Genomic DNA, 20725 nt, shown 5'->3' on the forward strand with positions numbered 1-20725 from the left:
GAACACGATGAGGCAAGACATCTTGTTCATCCCCAGCATCCATCTCCATCTTCACTTGTCTTGACCTAGTGTTGCCACTGGGTTGAAGATGGTCACAGATGGGAAAGTGAGGTTGATGGTATGTAACACTTCTATCCTTTAAAGTCACTGAGAAAGTCATTTGTCATCCTTAAGGATGTCTAGCAGCCAAACACGAAGGTAAAGCTTACTTCTTCAGGGAGAAGGGGTTTATATTTTGTTAGCTGAGGTCAACCTTTCTTTTCATCCTTCACAAATCAATAAAGTACCAGTCTAAAGCAATGAATTGGTAGAACCATTAGATCATTGGACAAGTTATCTTGCAGGGTTTTTTGTGCATTCAGACTAGGTCTTCAGTATAAGGCTATACCTTCCTCTCTACCTTTCACTGGTTTTGAAGGCCCTGTGTAAGGCCATAGGAACAGCCCTTCCTAGAGACTAAGCAATAAGAAAAGAAGCTGGTGAAGATAATAGGATCCTGAATATTCTGAAAATGTTTCACCAAATGTCATGAAGTTTTTATGCCACAAAAAAACCATTCTTTTTAATTGTTGTTGAGTTTATGCTTGTTTCGGAAAATTTTTCCTGAATTTCTCCAGAGTGCAGTTTGGCCTTTATCAGTTCCATAATTGGTTTGTCTTTCTATGAATTTTTATAGAGTTACTATGTTTTGTTTTCTTTAAGAGTTTCAAACCAGCTTGTTCCTTAATTTGGATGTTCTTGAAGGTGGGGTACTGGTGATCAAACTGGAAAATGTCTTTGGGGACATTCAAAGAATTAACAGTGAAGAAGATAGACATATTGATTTATTAATTGACCCTGTCACAAGGTCCATTTTCCTTTCTAATTTTCAAAAGAATTTCATCACTGAAATTTACTTTCAGTGTAATCATCATCATCATCGTTTAACGTCCGTTTTCCATAGTACCATGGGTTGGACGGTTCAACTGGGGTCTGGGAACCCAGAAGGCTGCGCCAGGCCCAGTCTGATCTGGCAGTGTTTCTACAGCTGGATGCCCTTCCTAATGCCAACCACTCCGAGAGTGTAATGGGTGCTTTTTATGTGCCACCTGCACAGGTGCCAGACGAGGCTGGCAAACGGCCACGATCGGATTGGTGCTTTTTACGTGCCACAACAATTCTTCCGTGTCACTTTAACGTGTTAACTCTAACCTCTGCCTTAAACCTGAACGTTAACTATAACCATAACAGTAACCCTTATTAGGTAATTTCACAGCATAGACTATGCATACTGCAGTAGATCACATGCTAAAGTAGCACCAATTTTTTTAAGTCACCTAAGCTGCTACAATTTAGTTCTTACGTAAGTAAATTAATGGTAGCATGCAGTAGTCTTTTACCTAGACACTCAACAAAATGCCTGCATTGCACTGGAAATTACAAAATGGGAGTTGGTATATCGATAGTTATGTCCACTCAACCAGTTCGCCTTTGATATGGGATATTTTCTTGAAGGCCAAAATGTGAGGAAATATGTTTTTAATTCTCTGGCGGTGGAGAGGAAAACAAAGCTCAATACTTGAATACATTTAGTTTGGTGAGCTGTAGTTTTATTCAGTTTTCATGCCTCTGAAAGGCTTGGAATATTGATAAAACAAAAATAAACCAGCAAAAGTTTTAATAAAGAAATTAATCCAGGGCATAAGAAATTTAGGTGTATCTACATGTAAACTTTTAAATGCGCTCTCACAATAACAGCACCTTTGTAATAATAGCTGGATTACGACTTGAATTGGAATTTCTCTCATCCAGTTACCAAAACCATTTCAACCTCAATGAAGGACAGGCACGAGACCTGAGAGGGATGGTGAAAGAAAATACGAACACTTCAATTTCACCTCAAAGGTATGCAAGACGGAATTTTGAAAAAATTGTATTGTAATAGTGCCGGTATCTAGAAGGTATTCATTTACATTCCAGTCTTTTATAGAATCGTTGTTATTAAATTGTTTGGATGTTAAATGGCAGAACGCTGGTCAGAATATCTTGCGGTATTTACGTTACGTTTCTTTTCATTCTGAGTTCAAATCCCGTCGGTGTCGACCACCCCTTGCAGTTTTGTTTGATAAACTACAGGCCCTGTAATATTCAGTACCCGCTTCCAAAGTTTATTTAACCTTGTGTTGGTTGTTATGAGAAATCATAAAAGGATGAGTAACGGAAAAGTGTTCTGGACAAAATGCGTTACGACTCGAAATTTTGATTCTCAGTTTTCGATGAACGTTCTTTGAAAAAGCATAACCGTCGCAACTTCCCATTTGTCCCACCCACAAAAAAAAGCGAGACCTTGTGCCTCTATTATAACTATTTCTATAATGTCAGGGGAAAAAAAAAATCAAATGTTTTGTTTAAAAAAAATGTTGAGACATCTATTACTGTATATTGGAAAGAGTTTTATTATTTTGAAAGAATTCCATTTTTTTCTTTATTAAAAGGTACATGGAAAATAGATATGTATGCATTTTAAATATAGGTAATCCGTTACGGTATATTCAACAATATTTAGGGACAATTTTATTTCTAATCTGATGGTTGGAAAATGAATTTAGGTTTTAGACGCTAACAGATCCAATGAGAAATCAAATAAAGAAGATTTAGAAGAAAAAAAAATTTACTAATTAATCCATTAATAAGAAGAGCAATCGCAATATGTTGCTATTAAAATGAAAAGAAAAATATAAATGCACAGATTGAATGAAAATCCAGATATGAATAAGTATATATAGGTATATAAGTAAAAAAAGATTATTTCATTAGTATAGGAAAGTGTATAAAAGTCTAGTAAACTAATCTCTGAACACATGTGGAGAGTTTGAAGGTCATAAATTTGTTATAGGTAACGATGCAAAAATTAAAGGTAAGGATTAAGTTTTACAGGTAAGAAAGTCAGGTAGTAATTTTAGTGGATGAGATTCATCAACAGGTTTCATACTGCTTAATGTTGTCAGTGACCAGATCGCAGTTTCGATCGACGGAATGTTTGATTCTATATTACAAATAATTAAATGTTGTTTTAAGTGAAGTTAAATCTTTGTAGGTCTTTTTTTTTTGGTTTGAATGAATGGCTAAACATGTGTCTTCCTTCCAGGCCAGAATCGGTTTCGGTTCCAACCACACGGGTCTCGGATAAGAAATGACTTGCCTTGGCAAGTTACAACTTCGTAGACTGTATATATATATATAAGGTTGTCCCAAAAGTTCGTAGAAAGTCTTGGAAAATAATGGTCTTTATTTTGAGGAATAATTTTTGTTGTTTTTTGTTAGTACTTGGCGAGTAAAGAATTCAATTTTCGCAAGTGTTTACGAACTTTTGGGACAACCTAATATTTATATATATTTATATATATATATATTTTTGGTATTTAATTAATTGATGATTAATTCTAAGAAGATAACGAAATTTTCGCAAGTGTTTACGAACTTTTGGGACAACCTAATATTTATATATATTTATATATATATATATTTTTGGTAATAATTAATTGATGATTAATTCTAAGAAGATAACGAACTGAAGAATAATTTCTTAATGTAATGTTAGAAATGGTAAAGATTCTTGTAATATTTTTATCGGCGAGTAAAAAGAGTCATGTAAAGATTCTGGTTCCGTTAATAGTGAAGTGAAAGAAAGAAGGCAGCCTCCTATAAAATTTGTTTCGGCGGTGGCAGAACCACAACAAAACTCTTGGAAACTGCCTGAAATTCTGAGGCAAAACAAGGCCACATTTATACGCAAATAAGGCTGCTAACTATTTGAGAAAAAGTATTTCTTTGAAGAAACAAAACACTGAAATAAATAACTGTAAATTTTTTAAATAATAAATATAAAAAAAAACTGTGTAATTTATATATATTACGATTAAAAAAAAAATTTTTTTAAATATATATATATATATATATAGAAACTCAATATTTCTTATATATATATATATATATATATATATATATATATATATATATATGTATGTATGTGATGGTTTAGTTTTATTTATTTTTTTAAATTACATATTTTTTATCCGTTAATCAAACTAACTCAGCAGCTTTTTTTTTTTGTAATTTTATTTTATTTTATGTTATTTTATTTATTTGTTTGTATTTTTGCTGAATTCTAAAACGAGACTGTTTCTTCTCCTCCTCCTCCTTCCGCCGCTGCCGCTGCTGCTGCTGCTTCTTCTTCTCCGGTTGTTTCCCCTTCTCCTCCTGCTCCTCCTCCGCTACTCGCGTGGGCAGTGTCGTCCATTAGAGACCTGTAGTAAAGACTTTGAGCTTCTTTCCCAGACACACACACACACACACACACATTCTTTTAAAGGGGAAAAACAGGAGAAAGAGAGAGAGAGACACACACAAATACCTGAGGACACACACATCCATCTAAATACATATATATACACATATATAATATATATAAATAACATATATGTGACCAACAACTTTTTTTTTTTTTGGGGATGTGTTCAGCTCTTTAAATGAAAAGAATGAATTCCTTGTGGCAGCCGTAACAAAAACTGCTTTTCTATCCCCTCCACCGATCACCAGAGAAGTTCATATGTTTCTTGCCGCCGCCAAACTGAACTTCCCAATTCAATCAATCTCGGTTCGAACGTGTTTGAAGAAGGCACATCTCCACACATCTCTCCACCAAAATGGTAGTTTGCAGAGGAAGAAGACACCACCTCCTCGCATCATCTTCTTGGTCTGATAATTCCTTGCTGTCTTCTGCATCCTAGGACGATTAGATTCAGGCTTTTTTTTTTTTCCCTTCTTCTTCTTCTGCCCTCCTTCCCCCCCAAGTATGAATACAGACCATGTGAATTTTGGGGGGTTTTCATTTACCCTTATTTAAAAGCTGTGGACATCTATATTCTTCTTTTTTCTTTCTTCCCTACCTTACCTTACCTTAAAAACTGGATTTTTACAAGCACTGGAGACACATTTCTCTTCATTAATTTCACACTTTATATATTGATCGTTGTTTTATTATTATTATTTCTTTTGGAATCTTTCACCTCAAGGTTGGCTGCTCTACAAGGCCCCCGAAATTCCTCCACAACACTTCTTTTTTACATACACACATACTACACAAAAAACAAGCCACAGAACATCTCTCCATAGCTTTTTTCTGCGATATATATATATATACTCCAAACCAAACCACAATTGCATATAATAATAATATTTTTGCCCCCCACCTTCATCAGAGATCCTTGAAATTCACAAAACGGACAAGAAATCCTTTTATCGAAGTCCTGCCTCTGGTAAAAAAACCATTTCTTTTATTTATATTTCTCTTAAAAAAAAAAAAATGCCCCCCCCCCAAATACTTAGTATGGCGATGAATTTAAATGTCAAGCCTCTCTCTGTTCGCATTAATAAGATGCTCAGATTTTCAGTATTTAATTTGTGTTAATTACTTTGAAGACCTTAATTTCATTACAATTCTGTCCCTCCTGCATTTTCCCTGAAAACCAGATTTAACTTTTATCAATCGCAATGTCTTTCATCTCCCTCCTCAAAATCCTATATATATAATAATAATAATGCAAGAAGAAGACCTTGACTAGTTTCCTATCCATTTTTAATACCTTCACTTAGCTTATAAAACCCACAAGATATATATATATATACATACATATATATATATATATATATAACCCCATGGTTTTTTCAGTAAAGCCTGCACAACTGGTTCCATGACCTATTAACTTTTTTTTTTCCCACCTCTTCTCTGAAGAAATAAGTCATGGTCTTCTTTCTATTTTAAGTAATTATCTCTAGGGAATCGATGTAGAAATTGGTGAAAGGGGGGACCCTCCTCTTTTAATTTCCTTTAACATTTTAGCTTAATTAACTTTAACAGTTTTCCTTTTTTCTTTTTAAAAAGCCCCCCCAAACAACCCAACAACCCCCTGTTTTAAATCCATGTAAAGCACATGCATTATATATATATATATATATATATATATATATATATATATATATATATATATATATATATATTGTGCATACGGTTAGATAAGAATTTAATCTAGTTGTATGTACACACGTGTACACAAACCAACAGTCTTTAAAAATCTGTCTGTCTCTACTCTATATATATATATTTCTGTATATTTCCCTCTTTCACGTTCAAGATTGCTGAATTTGTGAATTTGATTCTGGAATTCCTCAACCGAACCCCCCCAAAATGAAGTTTATTCGATGTAATAAAGGTGAGATTTTTTTTGATTTTTTTTTTTTTCTATTTTTCATTTACCTTTTTCTTTTTTTTTTTGGCAATTTTTAACACATGGACTTGTAAAGCCAAAATTAATTGGATTTGAATTATTTTTTTTTTCGTTGATGATGATGATGAATGATTCAAGTTGGTGTTTTTTTTTTTTTTGTGTGAAAATGCCGAAAAAAGCCTAAATGTGATCACGTGTGCCAAGCGTGTCAATGTCAGTTTTTAGTATCTTTGGTTTTGGCCGATTATGGAAGATGTTGCTTTCTTTCTTACTCTTTCTTTTTCACCTCTCTCTCTCTCTCCTTCATTCCCTCCTCTGCTTTCTTTCTCTCTCTCTCTCTCTATATATATATATCTTTCTATCTATCTCTCTCTCTCTCTCATTCCCTCCTGCTTTCTCTCTCTCTATATATATATCTCTATCTATCTATCTTTCTCTCTCTCCTTCATTCCCTCTCTCTATATATCTCTATCTATCTTTCTCTCTCTTTCCTTCCCTCCTGCTTTCTTTCTCTCTCTATATATATATCTATCTATCTTTCTCTCTCTTTCTTCCTCTCTCTCTCTCTATATATATATCTATCTATCTATCTATCTATCATCTCTATATATATATCTCTATCTATCTTTCTCTCTCTCATTCCCTCCTGCTTTCTTTCTCTCTCTCTCTCTATATATATATATATATCTCTATCTATCTTTCTCTCTCTCTCATTCCCTCCTGCTTTCTTTCTCTCTCTATCTATCTATCTCTCTCTCTGCTGTTGCTTTATGTCCCACCGATTGTCCTTATCACATTAAGTTTTAAAAGAAAAGAAAAGTAGAAAGACACCCACTCCTCTACACAAACTCGCTAACAACTTTTATATCACTTGTTTTGTTGTTTCTTTCTTTTTCTGTTTGTTTGTTTGTTTGTGTTATTTGTTTCTTAATTTTCTTTCTGATTCTTCGTTTTTTTTTTTTTTCTTTTCTGGCTGTTTTTTTTTTTGAATCACGTGGAGGACTTATTTTGTGGATTTGTGGTAGAAAAAAAAAAGAAAAAAGAAAGCAAATACTTACTACTAACTAACAACCTATATAAACTCTCTCTGTCTGTCTGTCTCTCTCTCTCTCTCTGTGTCTATCGTTCAGTCTGGAGTACCTACATGTGAACGAGTACACTTATACTCGTTTGCACGCGTACTCTCATACTTGGGAAAAGAAATCGCTTTCTTGCGTCCATTAATTGAAAAGGATTCATCTGTGGGTGGGATCGTAGCATTTTGCCACTTGCTATAAAGTCTTATCTCATAAGATATGTGTGTCTGTGTGAATGTCTATATATACATATATACATATATATATACATATATATATATATATATATATATACGCACACCTTATATAACCTTTCCCGTTATCCTTGTTTGAGCTCGCCTATCAATTGTTAATTAGGTGTTTTAAGTCATATATAGGCGATGAAAGATTGCCCATATATATATGTATATATATACATATATATATTAGAGATTTGCTCCATCTCGGTCAGGCTTACTACGAACGACTGCATTCCATGTTTCTCTCTGCACACAACTTCTAAATTAACATCTCCTGAAAGTCAAAGCTCAAACTTTCTCGTGGCTTTTTTTCTTAAAGCATGGACTCGAAAAAAAATAGGATATCTACTCTATGCTTGAAAGACTTTTTAGTTTTCTGCCATCCTTTAGTAATTGACATTGACCACATCGATTGCTATTTTTTTTTTTACTATCAATGATTTCGAATTAAAACGATCGATCGATTCGTTATAAATCCCAATTAATCGGTTTTAAAGCTCCGTAACATTGATATTCGTTACAAGTTCTGTGTCTCTCTCCCAGGCATCGTGGATTCATTCAAGAGTTGTAAGTAAACTCTTACGGTTTCGAATCTCCTTTGGGTTTTTTTTTCCCTTCCTTATTCCTTATTCCCCTCGGTCGCTAAATAATTGCTAACAAGAAACACGAAAGTCCAGAAAAGGGAAAATTAATATTTTTGAAGAGAGCAAAAAAAAAAAAAAATTAGATTCGAGCAAAATTCTGTTAATTATTCTTTGACCTTGTTATATTTTGTATGTAAATTCATGGAAGGTATTAAACCGTTCATCTAACCCGAAACGGAATTTATGCAATAAATATTTCCATTTATATTACATAAACTCCGTCTTGAAGTTTTGAATTAAGACATTCGATTCGGTAGAGATGTAGTTTTAGTCTTCATAACGCTCTTCGAAAGTAACTTAGCCTTTTTTTCTTTTGATATATTAGGTTTCCAGTTTACATTAAATGATGATTGCCGACATTTTTTAACTGCTCTCTGTAAATATTTTAATACAATCCCCTCTTTTAAATGAGATTTTTTATTTTTTAGCTGTTCATATATATAATCATTAGCAGTATTACTTTACGCGTTTATATATTAGAAGACTGGATTTTCTGACCGTAACCAAATTCCACCTATGATATTTTTCTAAAATGCCGGCTTCTACATCTACATATATATCCATACACTGAATCCGATTTCTTCTAATTAGAAATCAACTTATTATTCAACTCCAACTGGATATACATACATACATGCATGCATATATATACATATATATATATATATATATACATATACATATAAAACACACACACACACACACGTATATATATATATATATAACCTCATTAAATAATGGAGGATTGAAATTACATGTACCACTGAATTTACAACTAGAGATATTTCAAGAAAAGAAAGACAGATGTACTGGGAAATTGAGAAACGAGATGGTAGGGTGTTTTGTGTGTTTAGTGCATTTCGTGAACAGTAAGCCATTCTGTTAACTTAAAACTATACAAATGGCGTTGAGAATGTATGGATGTCTTCAAAGCTACCATTGAAGGCAAAATTCTATCCGAAATATCTTAGAAATACGGCGATACTACAGATTTAGAACCCATCTATGAAGATTATAAAAATTTTGTTATATACATATATATTATATGTATATATATGTGTGTGTGTGTGTGCATATGTCTATATATAGATGTGTGTATGTATATATATAGACGGTATTTGATAAAATTCCTCGTGGTATTTGCCTCAGCTCTATGCACCGGAGTTCAAATCTCGTTGCAATCAATTTTCCCTTTTCATTCTTTCAGGGTGAATAAAAAAAAATGTGATTCAAGGGAGGTTGATTGGCTAGGGAAGATTGCCTTGCAGTATCAATTCCTACTCTCTATCCGTGCCCGTCCAAGTTGACAGCCTTTCCTTTCGATAAATAAAGGTAGCACGGAGAAGTGAGATTTGCATGTTAGCAAAAAAATCTTACTTTAACCTGTGCATACATGTGTAGAGGCATGGCCAATCTTGACTAAATGAGGTTTCATTTGAGTTAGTGTGTGTCATCATCGTCATCACTTAACCTCTGTTTTCCATGCTAGCATGAGTTGGACGGTTTGACAAGAACTGGCAGGGCCAGGAGTTGCACCAAGCTCCAGTCTGTTTTAGCTTGGTTTCTGTGGCTGGATGCCTTTCCTAACACCAACCATTTTACGGTGTACTCAGTGTTTTTTACGTGGCACCTTCGTTTTAGGATCTCTGTATGTGTATGTATTTATATATAATCATCGCTATTTAACGTCCACATTTCCATGCTTGCATTGGTCAGACACTATTTGTTGATTTACTGTGGCGGGATGCTCTTCCTATCATCAACCTTCACCTGTTCCCAAGCAAGGTAATATTTCTTATGCCCAGATATGGAAGATTGGAAATAAACAACTTAGCCTGTATGATGGCGATGCTTGCTTACAATAATCACGTGGTGTTAAGACAAGGGTATACACACACACATTAAGTATGATGGGCTTCTTTCACTATCCAAAATCCACCCCAACAGCTTTGGCTAGCCTGGGGTTATAGAAGACACTTACCCAAGGTGCTGTGCAGTGGAATTGAACATGAGACAAGGTTGGGGAGCAAGCTTCTTAACCGCACAGCCGTGTGTGCATGTATGTATATCTATTTCTTTACTACCCACAAGGGGCTAAACACAGAGGGGACGAACAAGGACAGACATAGGTATTAAGTCGATTATATCGACCCCAGTGCGTAACTGGTACTTATTTAATCGACCCCGAAAGGATGAAAGGCAAAGTCGACCTCAGCAGAATTTGAACTCAGAACGTAGCGGCAGACGAAATACAGCTACGCATTTTCGCCCCTGCGTGCTAACGTTTCTGCCAGCTTGCCGTCTTATGTGTATGTATGTATGTATATCATTTAATGTCCGTTGTCCATGCTAGCATGAGTTGGATGGTTTGATCAGGGCTGGTCAGCTGAGAGGCTGCACCAGATTCCAGTTTGATTTGCATGTGTTGGCATCATGATTTCTTTGGCTGGATGCCCTTCCTAATGCCAACCTCTCTGAGAGTATAATGGATGCTTTTATGTGCCAGTTACATGGCAACAGCATCAGCCACATTGCCTCCATGAGGTCCAACACTGAAATGGAGCTTTTTATATGTCACTGACACCGGCCACTAGTTATAGGATTCAATAGAATCTAGACACCTCAACATGTAGGATGCCAGAAATGGCTGGGTACAATAGCATAGGGTTCACAATGAGGTAAAACAACTGTGAAAGTATTGTGTTAGTAGGATACTGTAATAATGGATATATCAAATCCAATTTAAACCATAGATCCAACCTAGGGTTGATTCTAGGTTCAGCATAGGAGCTGAAAAGAGCACAAATGGGGTTTAAAATATACGACAGCTGTTTCGTAGAGTACATCATAGCATATAATCCACCATCTTCAGGTAAAATTTTAAACAGGTGAGATACCTGTTTAATACTTTATTGGAAGATGGTGGACTGATTTTATGATGTAATCTATGAATGCATCAATAAAGTTCTATTGAAACAGCTGCTGTAAATTCCAAACCCCATTTGTGTTCTTTTATATAGGTCAAATTGCTGATGAGTGTTACTGGTGACATGCTTGGTTGGGTCTTTTTCATTTTCTTCCAACTGCTTTTTACAAATTTTGTAGTTTTGCATGCTGCTGATGAAAATCGGATTTTTAAAAATGAATATTATAAAGAACTTAACATTTAAAGTTAGATAATTTTAGCCAATGAGATTAAGTCCATCCTCACAAATGGAAGTTGAAACTGTTTGCTGCCATGACAGTTCAGGTGTACCATTACACAACCATATATAAATTTTTGAAAATGAAAATATATAAAGGGGAACCATAAAAATTGAATTAGAGATGAAGTTTTGAATCTTAAATTTTATAAAAAGTAATTTTTTAGAGTAAAAAGATAATTTTGTAATAATTTCTTTCTGTAATGAAAGAAAGTGAACGTTTTTTTTTTGTTTCTTTCCAAGCACTTGAAGATTTATATTTATATACAATTAGAATGGTATTATTGCCATAGTAACAGGTCTTGCTTTGGACTTGTTAACAGCCAAAATGAGATGAAAACACATGGACTGTTAATAAAAGAAAATAATGAAATACAATAAAATTTTTGCACCTGTAGAACTAAGAGTGCCAGAGTACTGGTTATTCCCTCGTTTGAGATAGGCCCAAGTGCTTTCTGCTTGTTGAGTATGGGTTCTGTCTAGTGAATTTACAAATTCACTGCTTTCTTACTGTTCTGTGGCAAAATTGATACCCTGCTATCTCAGAAATATGTAAGTAGGTGCATCACAGGTCACTGTAAATAGTTGTTCTTGGCAGAATTGATTGTCAAGTGCAATCTGTAAGTGTATCATGATCTTAAGAGGCTACAGCAAAAAGAAATAAAAAAACTGTTTGGGTTGCATTCAAACCCCAGTTGTATTTTCTCCTCAGAAATATAGTCACATGTATTTCAACGATTCTACCAGGACCACCCTTGATCTTCATTGGATTGTGGAGCAAATCTTCCACACAGGTCCCCTATAAATAAATTTTATAGTCTACTGCAATAATTATACTAATCCCTAATTCCTCCTTACAAAACCTTGTTGCTGTCAATTCTTGCACTCACAGCAGTATGAGTAAATGACAATACACATAACAATTTCAACTTTCTCCCTGTAAGGACATTGGCTTGAAACTCATTTGCTAAAAATATATAAATTTAAATGCTTCTAACTTATTTCCAAAATGATAACTGATGTCAACAGCATGCAAAACTAGAGCTAAAGTATATGTTTTTGATAATTTTCAGATTAAGATTTGTGGTTGGAAGAAAACAAAAAAGATCCTCTTGGTCTAACTTTTTTGCATGGTTGGACATTGGTGAGGTACCCCTTAGCTGTTGTTAAAGCGTATTGCTAGGAGAAAGCATTACAGTGGCAACGACTACACCAAGGCTATATAACTGGGTGGGCTACCTTGAAAGACAACCAGACAAGGACAATTTTGAGCTTAAACCCTCTGTGCCTGTGAGTTCCTACCTCAAAGCACAGGCTAAAGGAATCAACCCCGACAGGAAATTATGATGGAGGAGAACTTGGAGCCCATAGACTTTTCATGCTGAAGACAGCTTGAAGACAATGAATGGCTGATGACTGTTGTCCCTCAGGAGGGCTCACTATCTCTGTGCTCTACATGCAGTAAGTCAACTATGGGGACTGCTGTGGCCGGTGACTTACCAAGTCACTGGCCTAAATTCTAGATCTGATCGGATTGCCATCGATATACACAGAGGAGCTTTCAGCAAGATCAAATTAAGGTGTAAATACATATATGCATATGAAGTGTCCAGGCATTCATTAAGTTGGGAAGCTGCACAGTATCACCCAGGAAATGAGATGATATGGCTGAGAGACATTGGATTGGAGTTGGGCCCTTCACGACTACAGAAGGCAAGCCACTTGTCTGTACTGGAGCCAGTGTGTAATCTTTTCTAAGGATATTTTAAAGTACTTTTTCTCTTGAAGGTCAACCGATGATTGTCATTCTCTATGCATGTGTGAAGACCTCACCTTTCAGTCTCTCTCTGATTCAGGTTTATGCACACAAAGAGATTAAAAGCTTTCTATAACAATGTGTGAGGCACCTTCCAAGGCTGTCCAAGCTAGAAGATTGCGTTGGTTGCTGGGCACCTTAGCACCAAGGTAGGACTCCCTAGATAGTTAAACCTGCAGGCATTAGAGCTTAGCAACTCAGAACAGTTTTGGGGAGCGAATTCTTTCACAACAAAATCCCATATGTCATAAAAACCGGCATGTCCCAATAACTACCTTTCACCAGCCTCAGCAGACACACAACATTTGGCTCTCTTCTTTCAAGAGGAACACTAACCAGTTTCACTAATCCTGATGAAGGGGCACTGGAGTTGAAGTTTATCACCAACTCCAGGGCATATCTGGGACCTGACTGAACTCGAAGCATAACATGGTGGGAGCCAATATCAGGTAATGGGTTAGGAGAGTAAGTACTGGAATCAGAATGACAAGGCTCACTCTTGATGCCCACAAGTCAGTGACAACTAGAGAAACCTACAACATAGAAGTTAACCACAAATCCAAATCCCTGAATGTGTCCGAAGATGAATTTTGCCCCCACCAAGGAGCTGATAGAGGATGTTAAGTTGGTGAAGATGAGTCGACCTTGGATCCCAATTCTACAGCTGATGGATTGGAGGCACTCATTCACAGGAGAATGAGTAGATACAGGACTGTACAATGCTAAGCCAGGAAGGGAGGACGAGACTTCATGGCTAGAAGCCCTTTGCCATAATTCCAGAATGGTCTATGGTATTAAAAAAAAATCCAACCAAAATAGTACAACGTTGAAGTTGAATTGAGCTGAGTCCTGAGGATATGTGGCGAGTATGGAGAGAAACCATAGCAGGATGTCAGTGACTTTAATGGTTGCAGTAACAAAGTACACTGCATGTTGAAGTGAAGGAAACAATTCAGCACCTACCCCCGAAACAAAGCAGGAAGTGTTGACAACCTTGCTGTGAAATTACTGAAAATAATAAAGGGTTCCCACCAAGCTGTATGACAAGACCTGTGAGACAGGCAATTAGTCTGTAGACTGAATTTGAATAGTCTTTGTTGCACTGCTAATTGCTCAGAGTGCTGTACCTGATTAGCCTCACCTGCAGGGAATGGAACAGGTTGTCTAAGAAGAGCTTGTGGAAATGCAGTCAAAGTTTCATAAAGCAGTGGGCACTAGGGACCAGATCTTTAGTAACAGCATTCTATTAGGCAAAGCCTAAGGACATTGTTCCTCTCTACATGTCCATTGATTGTGACAAAACCTTTGACTTTATGTAGCATTCCATATGTGTAAGGTGTTTCAGATAATGGGGATTGAGGGCTTGGAAACCAACTCATTGCAGAGATTGTACAAGGATCAGTAGAGACAGCTCTTTATGGAATGTGAATCTCTGGACTGGTTTTGCTTCAGGAAAGGTGTTTAACGGGCAATGCAGAGATTAGGTGATCTTGGCTATCTTTGTATATGCATCAGTGGCTGATGGCTAAGTAACATTTGCTATACTAATGATATTGTACTAATTGCTACTCACTGCACTGTAGAGACTGATTAATAAGTTTTACTTGTTTCAGTCATTTGACTGCAGCCATGCTGGAGCACCGCTTTGAAGGGTCTTAGTCAAACATCGACCCCAGGACTTCTTTTAAAGCCTAGTACTTATTATACTAATCTCTTTGCTGGTCGGCTAAGTTACGGGGATGTAAACACATCAACATCAGTTGTTAAGCAATGGTAGGGGGACAAATATGGACACAAAGACATATATATATATATATATATATATATACACACACACACACACACACACACATGGTGGGCCTTTTTCAGTTTCCATCTACCAAATCCACTCACAAGACTGGTTGGTTTGAGGCTATAGTAGAAGACACTTGCCCAAGGTGCAACACAATGAGATTGAACCTGGAACCATGTGGTTGGGAAACATGTTTCTTACCACATATACAATGGGCATCCATACAGTTTCACAAATCCTCTCACAAAAGCATTGGCCAGTCTGGTGCTTTAGTAGAAGACACTGACACAAGTTGCCATACAGTGCACCTGGAGCCACGAGGTTGCAAAGTTGCCTTCTCAACTTCTCTGTGTGTATATATATGCATACTTACTTGTATGTATGTATGTATGTGTGTGTATATATATATATATATATAATCATGTGACCTACCAAGCTATCAGATGTTACATGTCATTGATCACAATACGCTTTTGCATGGTTTTAGCCTTCAAATTATACCACGCTGATGGCTAAGTGAGCAGGCCAACAATCCCCATTGATTGAAGGGGGACTGGAGCAATGTGAAATGAAGTGTTTTGCTCAAGAACACAACATGCTGCCTAATCAGCAAATCTAATCTATGAAATAGCGATTGTGAGTACAACAGCCTAACCACTAGGCCACACGCTTTCACATAAGTATGTGTGCATACCTCAACTTAATACTACATTTCTAGTTAGGTCTTTTTTGACTTTACATTTTGTTCCCTATAAGAAATAAATGGGAAAATAAACATTACCTTTAGTCAATCTATCCAACTTGTCTCAGCAAACATATTTAAGAGCATATAAATTAAACATACAAACAAATACTGAAGTGGGAAATCAAATAAATTTTCATGTTTAGAATCCATTTATTAAAGCAAATATGAGCTGATAATTTGCTTTTTAAAATGTTTTTACGTACGTCATTTTTCAAGTTAAGTTGTATGTCTTGAAAGCTAATTACCAACGTAAGTTAAGGTTTACCTGTATGCATTTGGATGTTTGTCTGTGTATGTATGTATGTGCGTATGTGTGTGTGTATCCATATGTATATATGCGTACATGTACATTTATGTGTATATGTATCATTATTAAGATTTATGTTCTGTGTTGGCATGAGTTGGATATCTTCAGAGAGTGCAATGAGTCTGGGCTGCATCGTGCTCTGGCATCTGCTTTGACATGGTATCTATGCTGGATGCCTTTCCCAATGCTAACCACTTTACAACAGGTAGCGAGTGCCTTTTGTGCCAGCATTAGTGAGATCACCATGTAGCCTGCATGACTTATGATCCCCTTTCCCTGGGTGGGTCTACAATAGGGGGCGAGGTGATTTTATGCTAGAAGATATAGGGGTTAAAGCAGGTTTCTTACTGTAGGGATTTTCATGGTTACACTCACATTATAGAAGACAGTGGAAATAACTGGGGTCTAGTTGTGATGGTTTGTTAAGAATGGACTCTAAAGGTATGAAATCAGTAGCAGTGGAAGCTGAAGAACTTTGAATGTGGGTAGGTTGTGGTTGTAAAAGTGTATGAGTGAGAGATAGTTGAAGATGGAGAATGGGTGAGGGATAGATATAAGCAACAAGTTTTGAGGGATGAGTTGGGTTTGTAGGAAAGAGTAGGTGACAACTGTATCGGTTCAGTAGAGTGGATGTGTCTGGCGCATAAGGAGTGGGTGGTGACAAACGATACAGGGCTTGGGGCATGTAGGGGAGTGTGAGATGACTGTGCAGAAAAAGATGGAGTGAAGACCAGCAAAATAGTAATAATGATACGTTAGACAGGGGAAGGATGAGAGAGAGACGACATGTAGTCAGGTAGGTTATAATAAGAGGCAGGTGTAGTGAATGGGGAGAGTGAGAAATGTAAGGTGATGAAGGTGAGATAATTTGGTAGCTCAGGAAGGTGGTAATTGTAAAACATAGGTGGAGAGGACAGTATTAAGAATAAAGGATGGGTAATAAGTGTAATGGTTTTAGGTTGTGAACTAGTAGTTTGATTGCTCTTTGGTTGTGTCTCTTTAAGGCATCTCCTTTGCCTTTGTACCAGTTTTATGATGATACTGCGACATCGGTCATTGGGTATGATACCTTTTATAACTTTTGTATCCAGATGGTAATTGCATATTCTTACCTTACCAGATATTTTGAGCATCTCTAGCCATCCCTAATTTACCTGCTGTTCTCCTCTTCATGTCTTTGATTTATCTACTATGCTTCTTTGAACTTGAATTGCTGGTCCCTCTGTTGGGTGAACACAAGATAATTCTGCTTTATTTCATGCATTCCCTACATTCAGCAGCCTTTTGTAATTGCACTTCCATGCCACTATCTTGTCTTCCATATCAATGGTGAACCAAAATTCATCATTCTGAATACTTGTGTCACCAGTGACACCTTAGTTATACCTCACACGTCTCTCATTCCTGACTACCTCACACCTCTGATCCTCATGTTGCAAGGCATGTTCATATCTCTTCCTTTCTGCTTCACCTTTAGCCAAATATATATTAGCTGCTTTTCTAGTCATTAAAAGCTTCCTGCTACCACTTTTCTCCACCTTTCTTTTAGCCTTTACTGTCCTATCAACCATATCATTCCACCAGCATGCTACTTTTGGTTTCCCTGGGATTTTGCTCCTTGCTCCATCTACCTGGCTAATCTGTAGCCCTAAGCATAGTTGTCATCTATGCTACAGGAATCTAAGTCTTAATCCCTACATTCATAAGCATTACTTAGAATTTCTTTAATTCTATTTCCAATTGTTAGATCTTTTAGTTTCCATATTTTCCTTTTAAAGTCTTCTCTCATTTCTGAGTCTGCCTCGCTTTGACTCTGAAGTCACTAACCACAAATCTAAGTTGTATGGTGAATTTTTCACCAGGAAATGTTTCAGTATTTACAATAGACCCGTCTTGTTTCCTGATGAGAATGTAATCTATCTGACTTGCGTGCTTGCCAGATTGGTAGGTGATGAGGTGGTTGGGTGATTTCCTAAAATACGTTTTGGAAATAGTTAGATCAGTTGCATCACAGAACTCCAGGAGCCTTACACACTTCTAAATTCTTAAACCAAACCCATAGCCTCTACCTATGTTACATGTTGCTCATGGCCATTGAAATTGCCAGCCACAATAATGCGTATATATATGTATGTATGTATGTATGTATGTATGTATGTGTCTCTATATGTACATACAACCTTACATATTACAGCTCACAAAGACATTTGTCGATTTGGGGCTAGAACACACAACACTTGATCAAAATTGAACACAGTGGGACTAAACTGAAATCCATGTTGTTGCAAAACGACCTTCTTAACCATACAGCCATAATGCACACACATGCGCACACGCGTGTGTGTATGGCTGTATGGTTAAGAAGGTCGTTCTGCAACGTGGATTTCAGTTTAGTCCTACTGTGTTAAATTTTGATCAAGCGTTGTCTGCTCTAGCCCCAAATCGACAAATGTCTTTGTGAGCTGTAATAGTTGTCTTGAGAGTTAGTTATTAACCCTTTAGTATTCAGATTAACTCTGTCAAATCTGATTCTTATTTATTCACTTTTTGAATTAATCATGCATTAATCTCATAGCTTTGAGATTTTGATGATGTGACTGTTTATTTTTAGAACTAGCAGTATCGCCCGGCGTTGCTCAGGTTTGTAAGGGAAATAACTATAAAGCATTTTTAGAGAGTTATAGCCAAAAAATAGCAAAAAAAATGGAAAAAAAATGATGGTAAATTTTTTTTGAGAGTTAAAAAAGGTCGAGTTGCGTCCCCTAGACAGTCTGTGGTTTGTGTTTCTGATTCTCGACCCCATGTCGAATTTATCGATTTTTTTCAGAACTGGGGGAACTTTTCAAAATTTTCGCTGCGTTAGTTTTGAATTATGACATTGGGCTATGTGTGTGTCAAGTTTCATCAGAATCGGTTGAAAGCCGTGGTCAGGGTGAGGGTACAACCAAACAGACACACAGACAAACTGCCGTTTATATAGAGAGAGATGACATTGTAGGGTAGGTGAGAGAGGCTGGATCTGGCTGATTTGAACATAAAACCAGTAGAATATTTTGGCTAGTTTGAATACCAAAGGATTAAAAGAATGTTCTTAGATTCCTTCTTAACCATTAGTTTTTACTAATTTAAAAAAGAAAATTTAATGAAATTGCTGATATATTTATGTTAATTCAATAATTATGGTCTTTAAGGTGGTGAACTGGCAAACCCATTAGCATGCCAAACAAAATGCTTGGTGGCATTTCGTCTGTCTTCATGTTCTGGGTTCAAATTCTGTGGAGGTCAAATTTGCCTTTCATCCTTACAGGGTTGGTATAATTGATTAACCCCTTTCTTGAAAAGGCAGGCCTTGTGCCAAAATCTGAAACTAATGATTATGGCCTTTCAAAGCCAAAAAAAAAAGGTTAATCGTTTAGATATCAACCTGTCTGAGATTGCCCTTTTTATAATACTAAACCACCTTTATAATCCTTTGGCGTTCAGATTACCCTATCAAATGTAATGCATGTTTATTTACATTGTTTTCAGTTAATCATGCATTATCTCATAGCTTCAAGGTTTTGACTCTATGATTTCTTTATTCTTAGAATGGCATTATAGGATAGATGCAAGGGGCTGTATCTGGCTGGTTGACCATAAAACAGATAGACTATTTAGGCCAGATATGGCTAGTTTAACCTTTTAGCATTTAAACTGGCCATATCCGGCTAAAAGTATTCTGCCTGTTTTATGTTCAAACTGGCCAGGTCTGGTCTCTCACACCAACCCTACAATATCATCTTTAAAATTAACAGCTACCTCATCGAAATCTCCTAGCTACAAGATAATGCATGATTAGTTCAAAACAATGTGGATAAAAACGGATTATTTTTGGCAGAATAATGTGAACACTAAAGGGTAAATTCTGAAGGGTTAAATAAAATCTTTATTTAAATTATAATTTTTAGAACCTTTTATGTTCTAAACAACCAAGTTAATAATAACTGTTGTATTGCAAAACACTTCCACTATCATTATTTTTAAGCTTTATTGAAACAGATGTGCAAAGTATGTTATTAGAAATATGATAATAAAATAATTTAATTCACATTAGTTTTGACACTCTGTATAGCTGTTAGGTAAAACCTCACTAACAATAGTTTTTCCTACCCCATATTTTGTCTTCCCCTGTTTTGAAGTGCTAGCAAGGTTGTATTAAGAATGTTGCATCCCATCCACACAGTTCTGGGTTCAGCCCCATTGTACGACTGAAAGAATCCCGTTATGTGTGTGTGTGTGCGTGCATGTATGTTCTTGTTTTGATTTTTACATCATAGCTGTAAATTGAGTTCCAATGTTCTGCAAAGGACATGCCCTGGATAATATCACCTTGCTTGGAAACAAGTGAGGGTTGGTATTAGGAAAGGGGATCTGACCATGGAAAATCTGCCTCAGTAAACTCATCCAACCCATGCAAGCATGGGAAAGTGAATTTTAAACTGACAACAGTAATCATGTATATCAATATTTTGTCTTTTTTTTTTTGATGAAAAAAAACCGTAGCCTCAGTGCCGGTGGCACGTAAAAAGTACCATCCGATCATGGCCGTTGCCAGCTTTGTCTGGTCTCCGTGCCGGTGGAACGTAAAAAGCACCATC

At 36.3% G+C, this 20725-nt stretch overlaps 1 protein-coding gene across 3 annotated transcripts in view; it reads left to right on the top strand.

The window, feature by feature from the left end:
* Window positions 1-1922: 1922 nt before the first annotated feature.
* Window positions 1923-20725, top strand: part of LOC115224199 (eukaryotic translation initiation factor 4 gamma 1) — a 78110-nt gene continuing 59307 nt past the window's right edge. For 2 of the 3 annotated variants that reach the window (XM_029794963.2, XM_036513413.1), the window contains exons 1-2: window positions 4244-5297; window positions 6174-6251. Coding sequence is in view for 2 of the 3 variants with exons in the window: in XM_036513413.1 (XP_036369306.1) it covers window positions 6227-6251 (25 nt within the window). In the remaining variant the exon portion in view is untranslated. Of the gene's footprint in view, window positions 1941-4243; window positions 5298-6173; window positions 6252-20725 lie in introns of those variants that run through there. The other variant, XM_036513414.1, reaches the window with a different exon arrangement.

This window comes from Octopus sinensis, linkage group LG25 (assembly GCF_006345805.1).
Source record: "Octopus sinensis linkage group LG25, ASM634580v1, whole genome shotgun sequence".
Taxonomy (NCBI): Eukaryota; Metazoa; Mollusca; class Cephalopoda; order Octopoda; family Octopodidae; genus Octopus; species Octopus sinensis.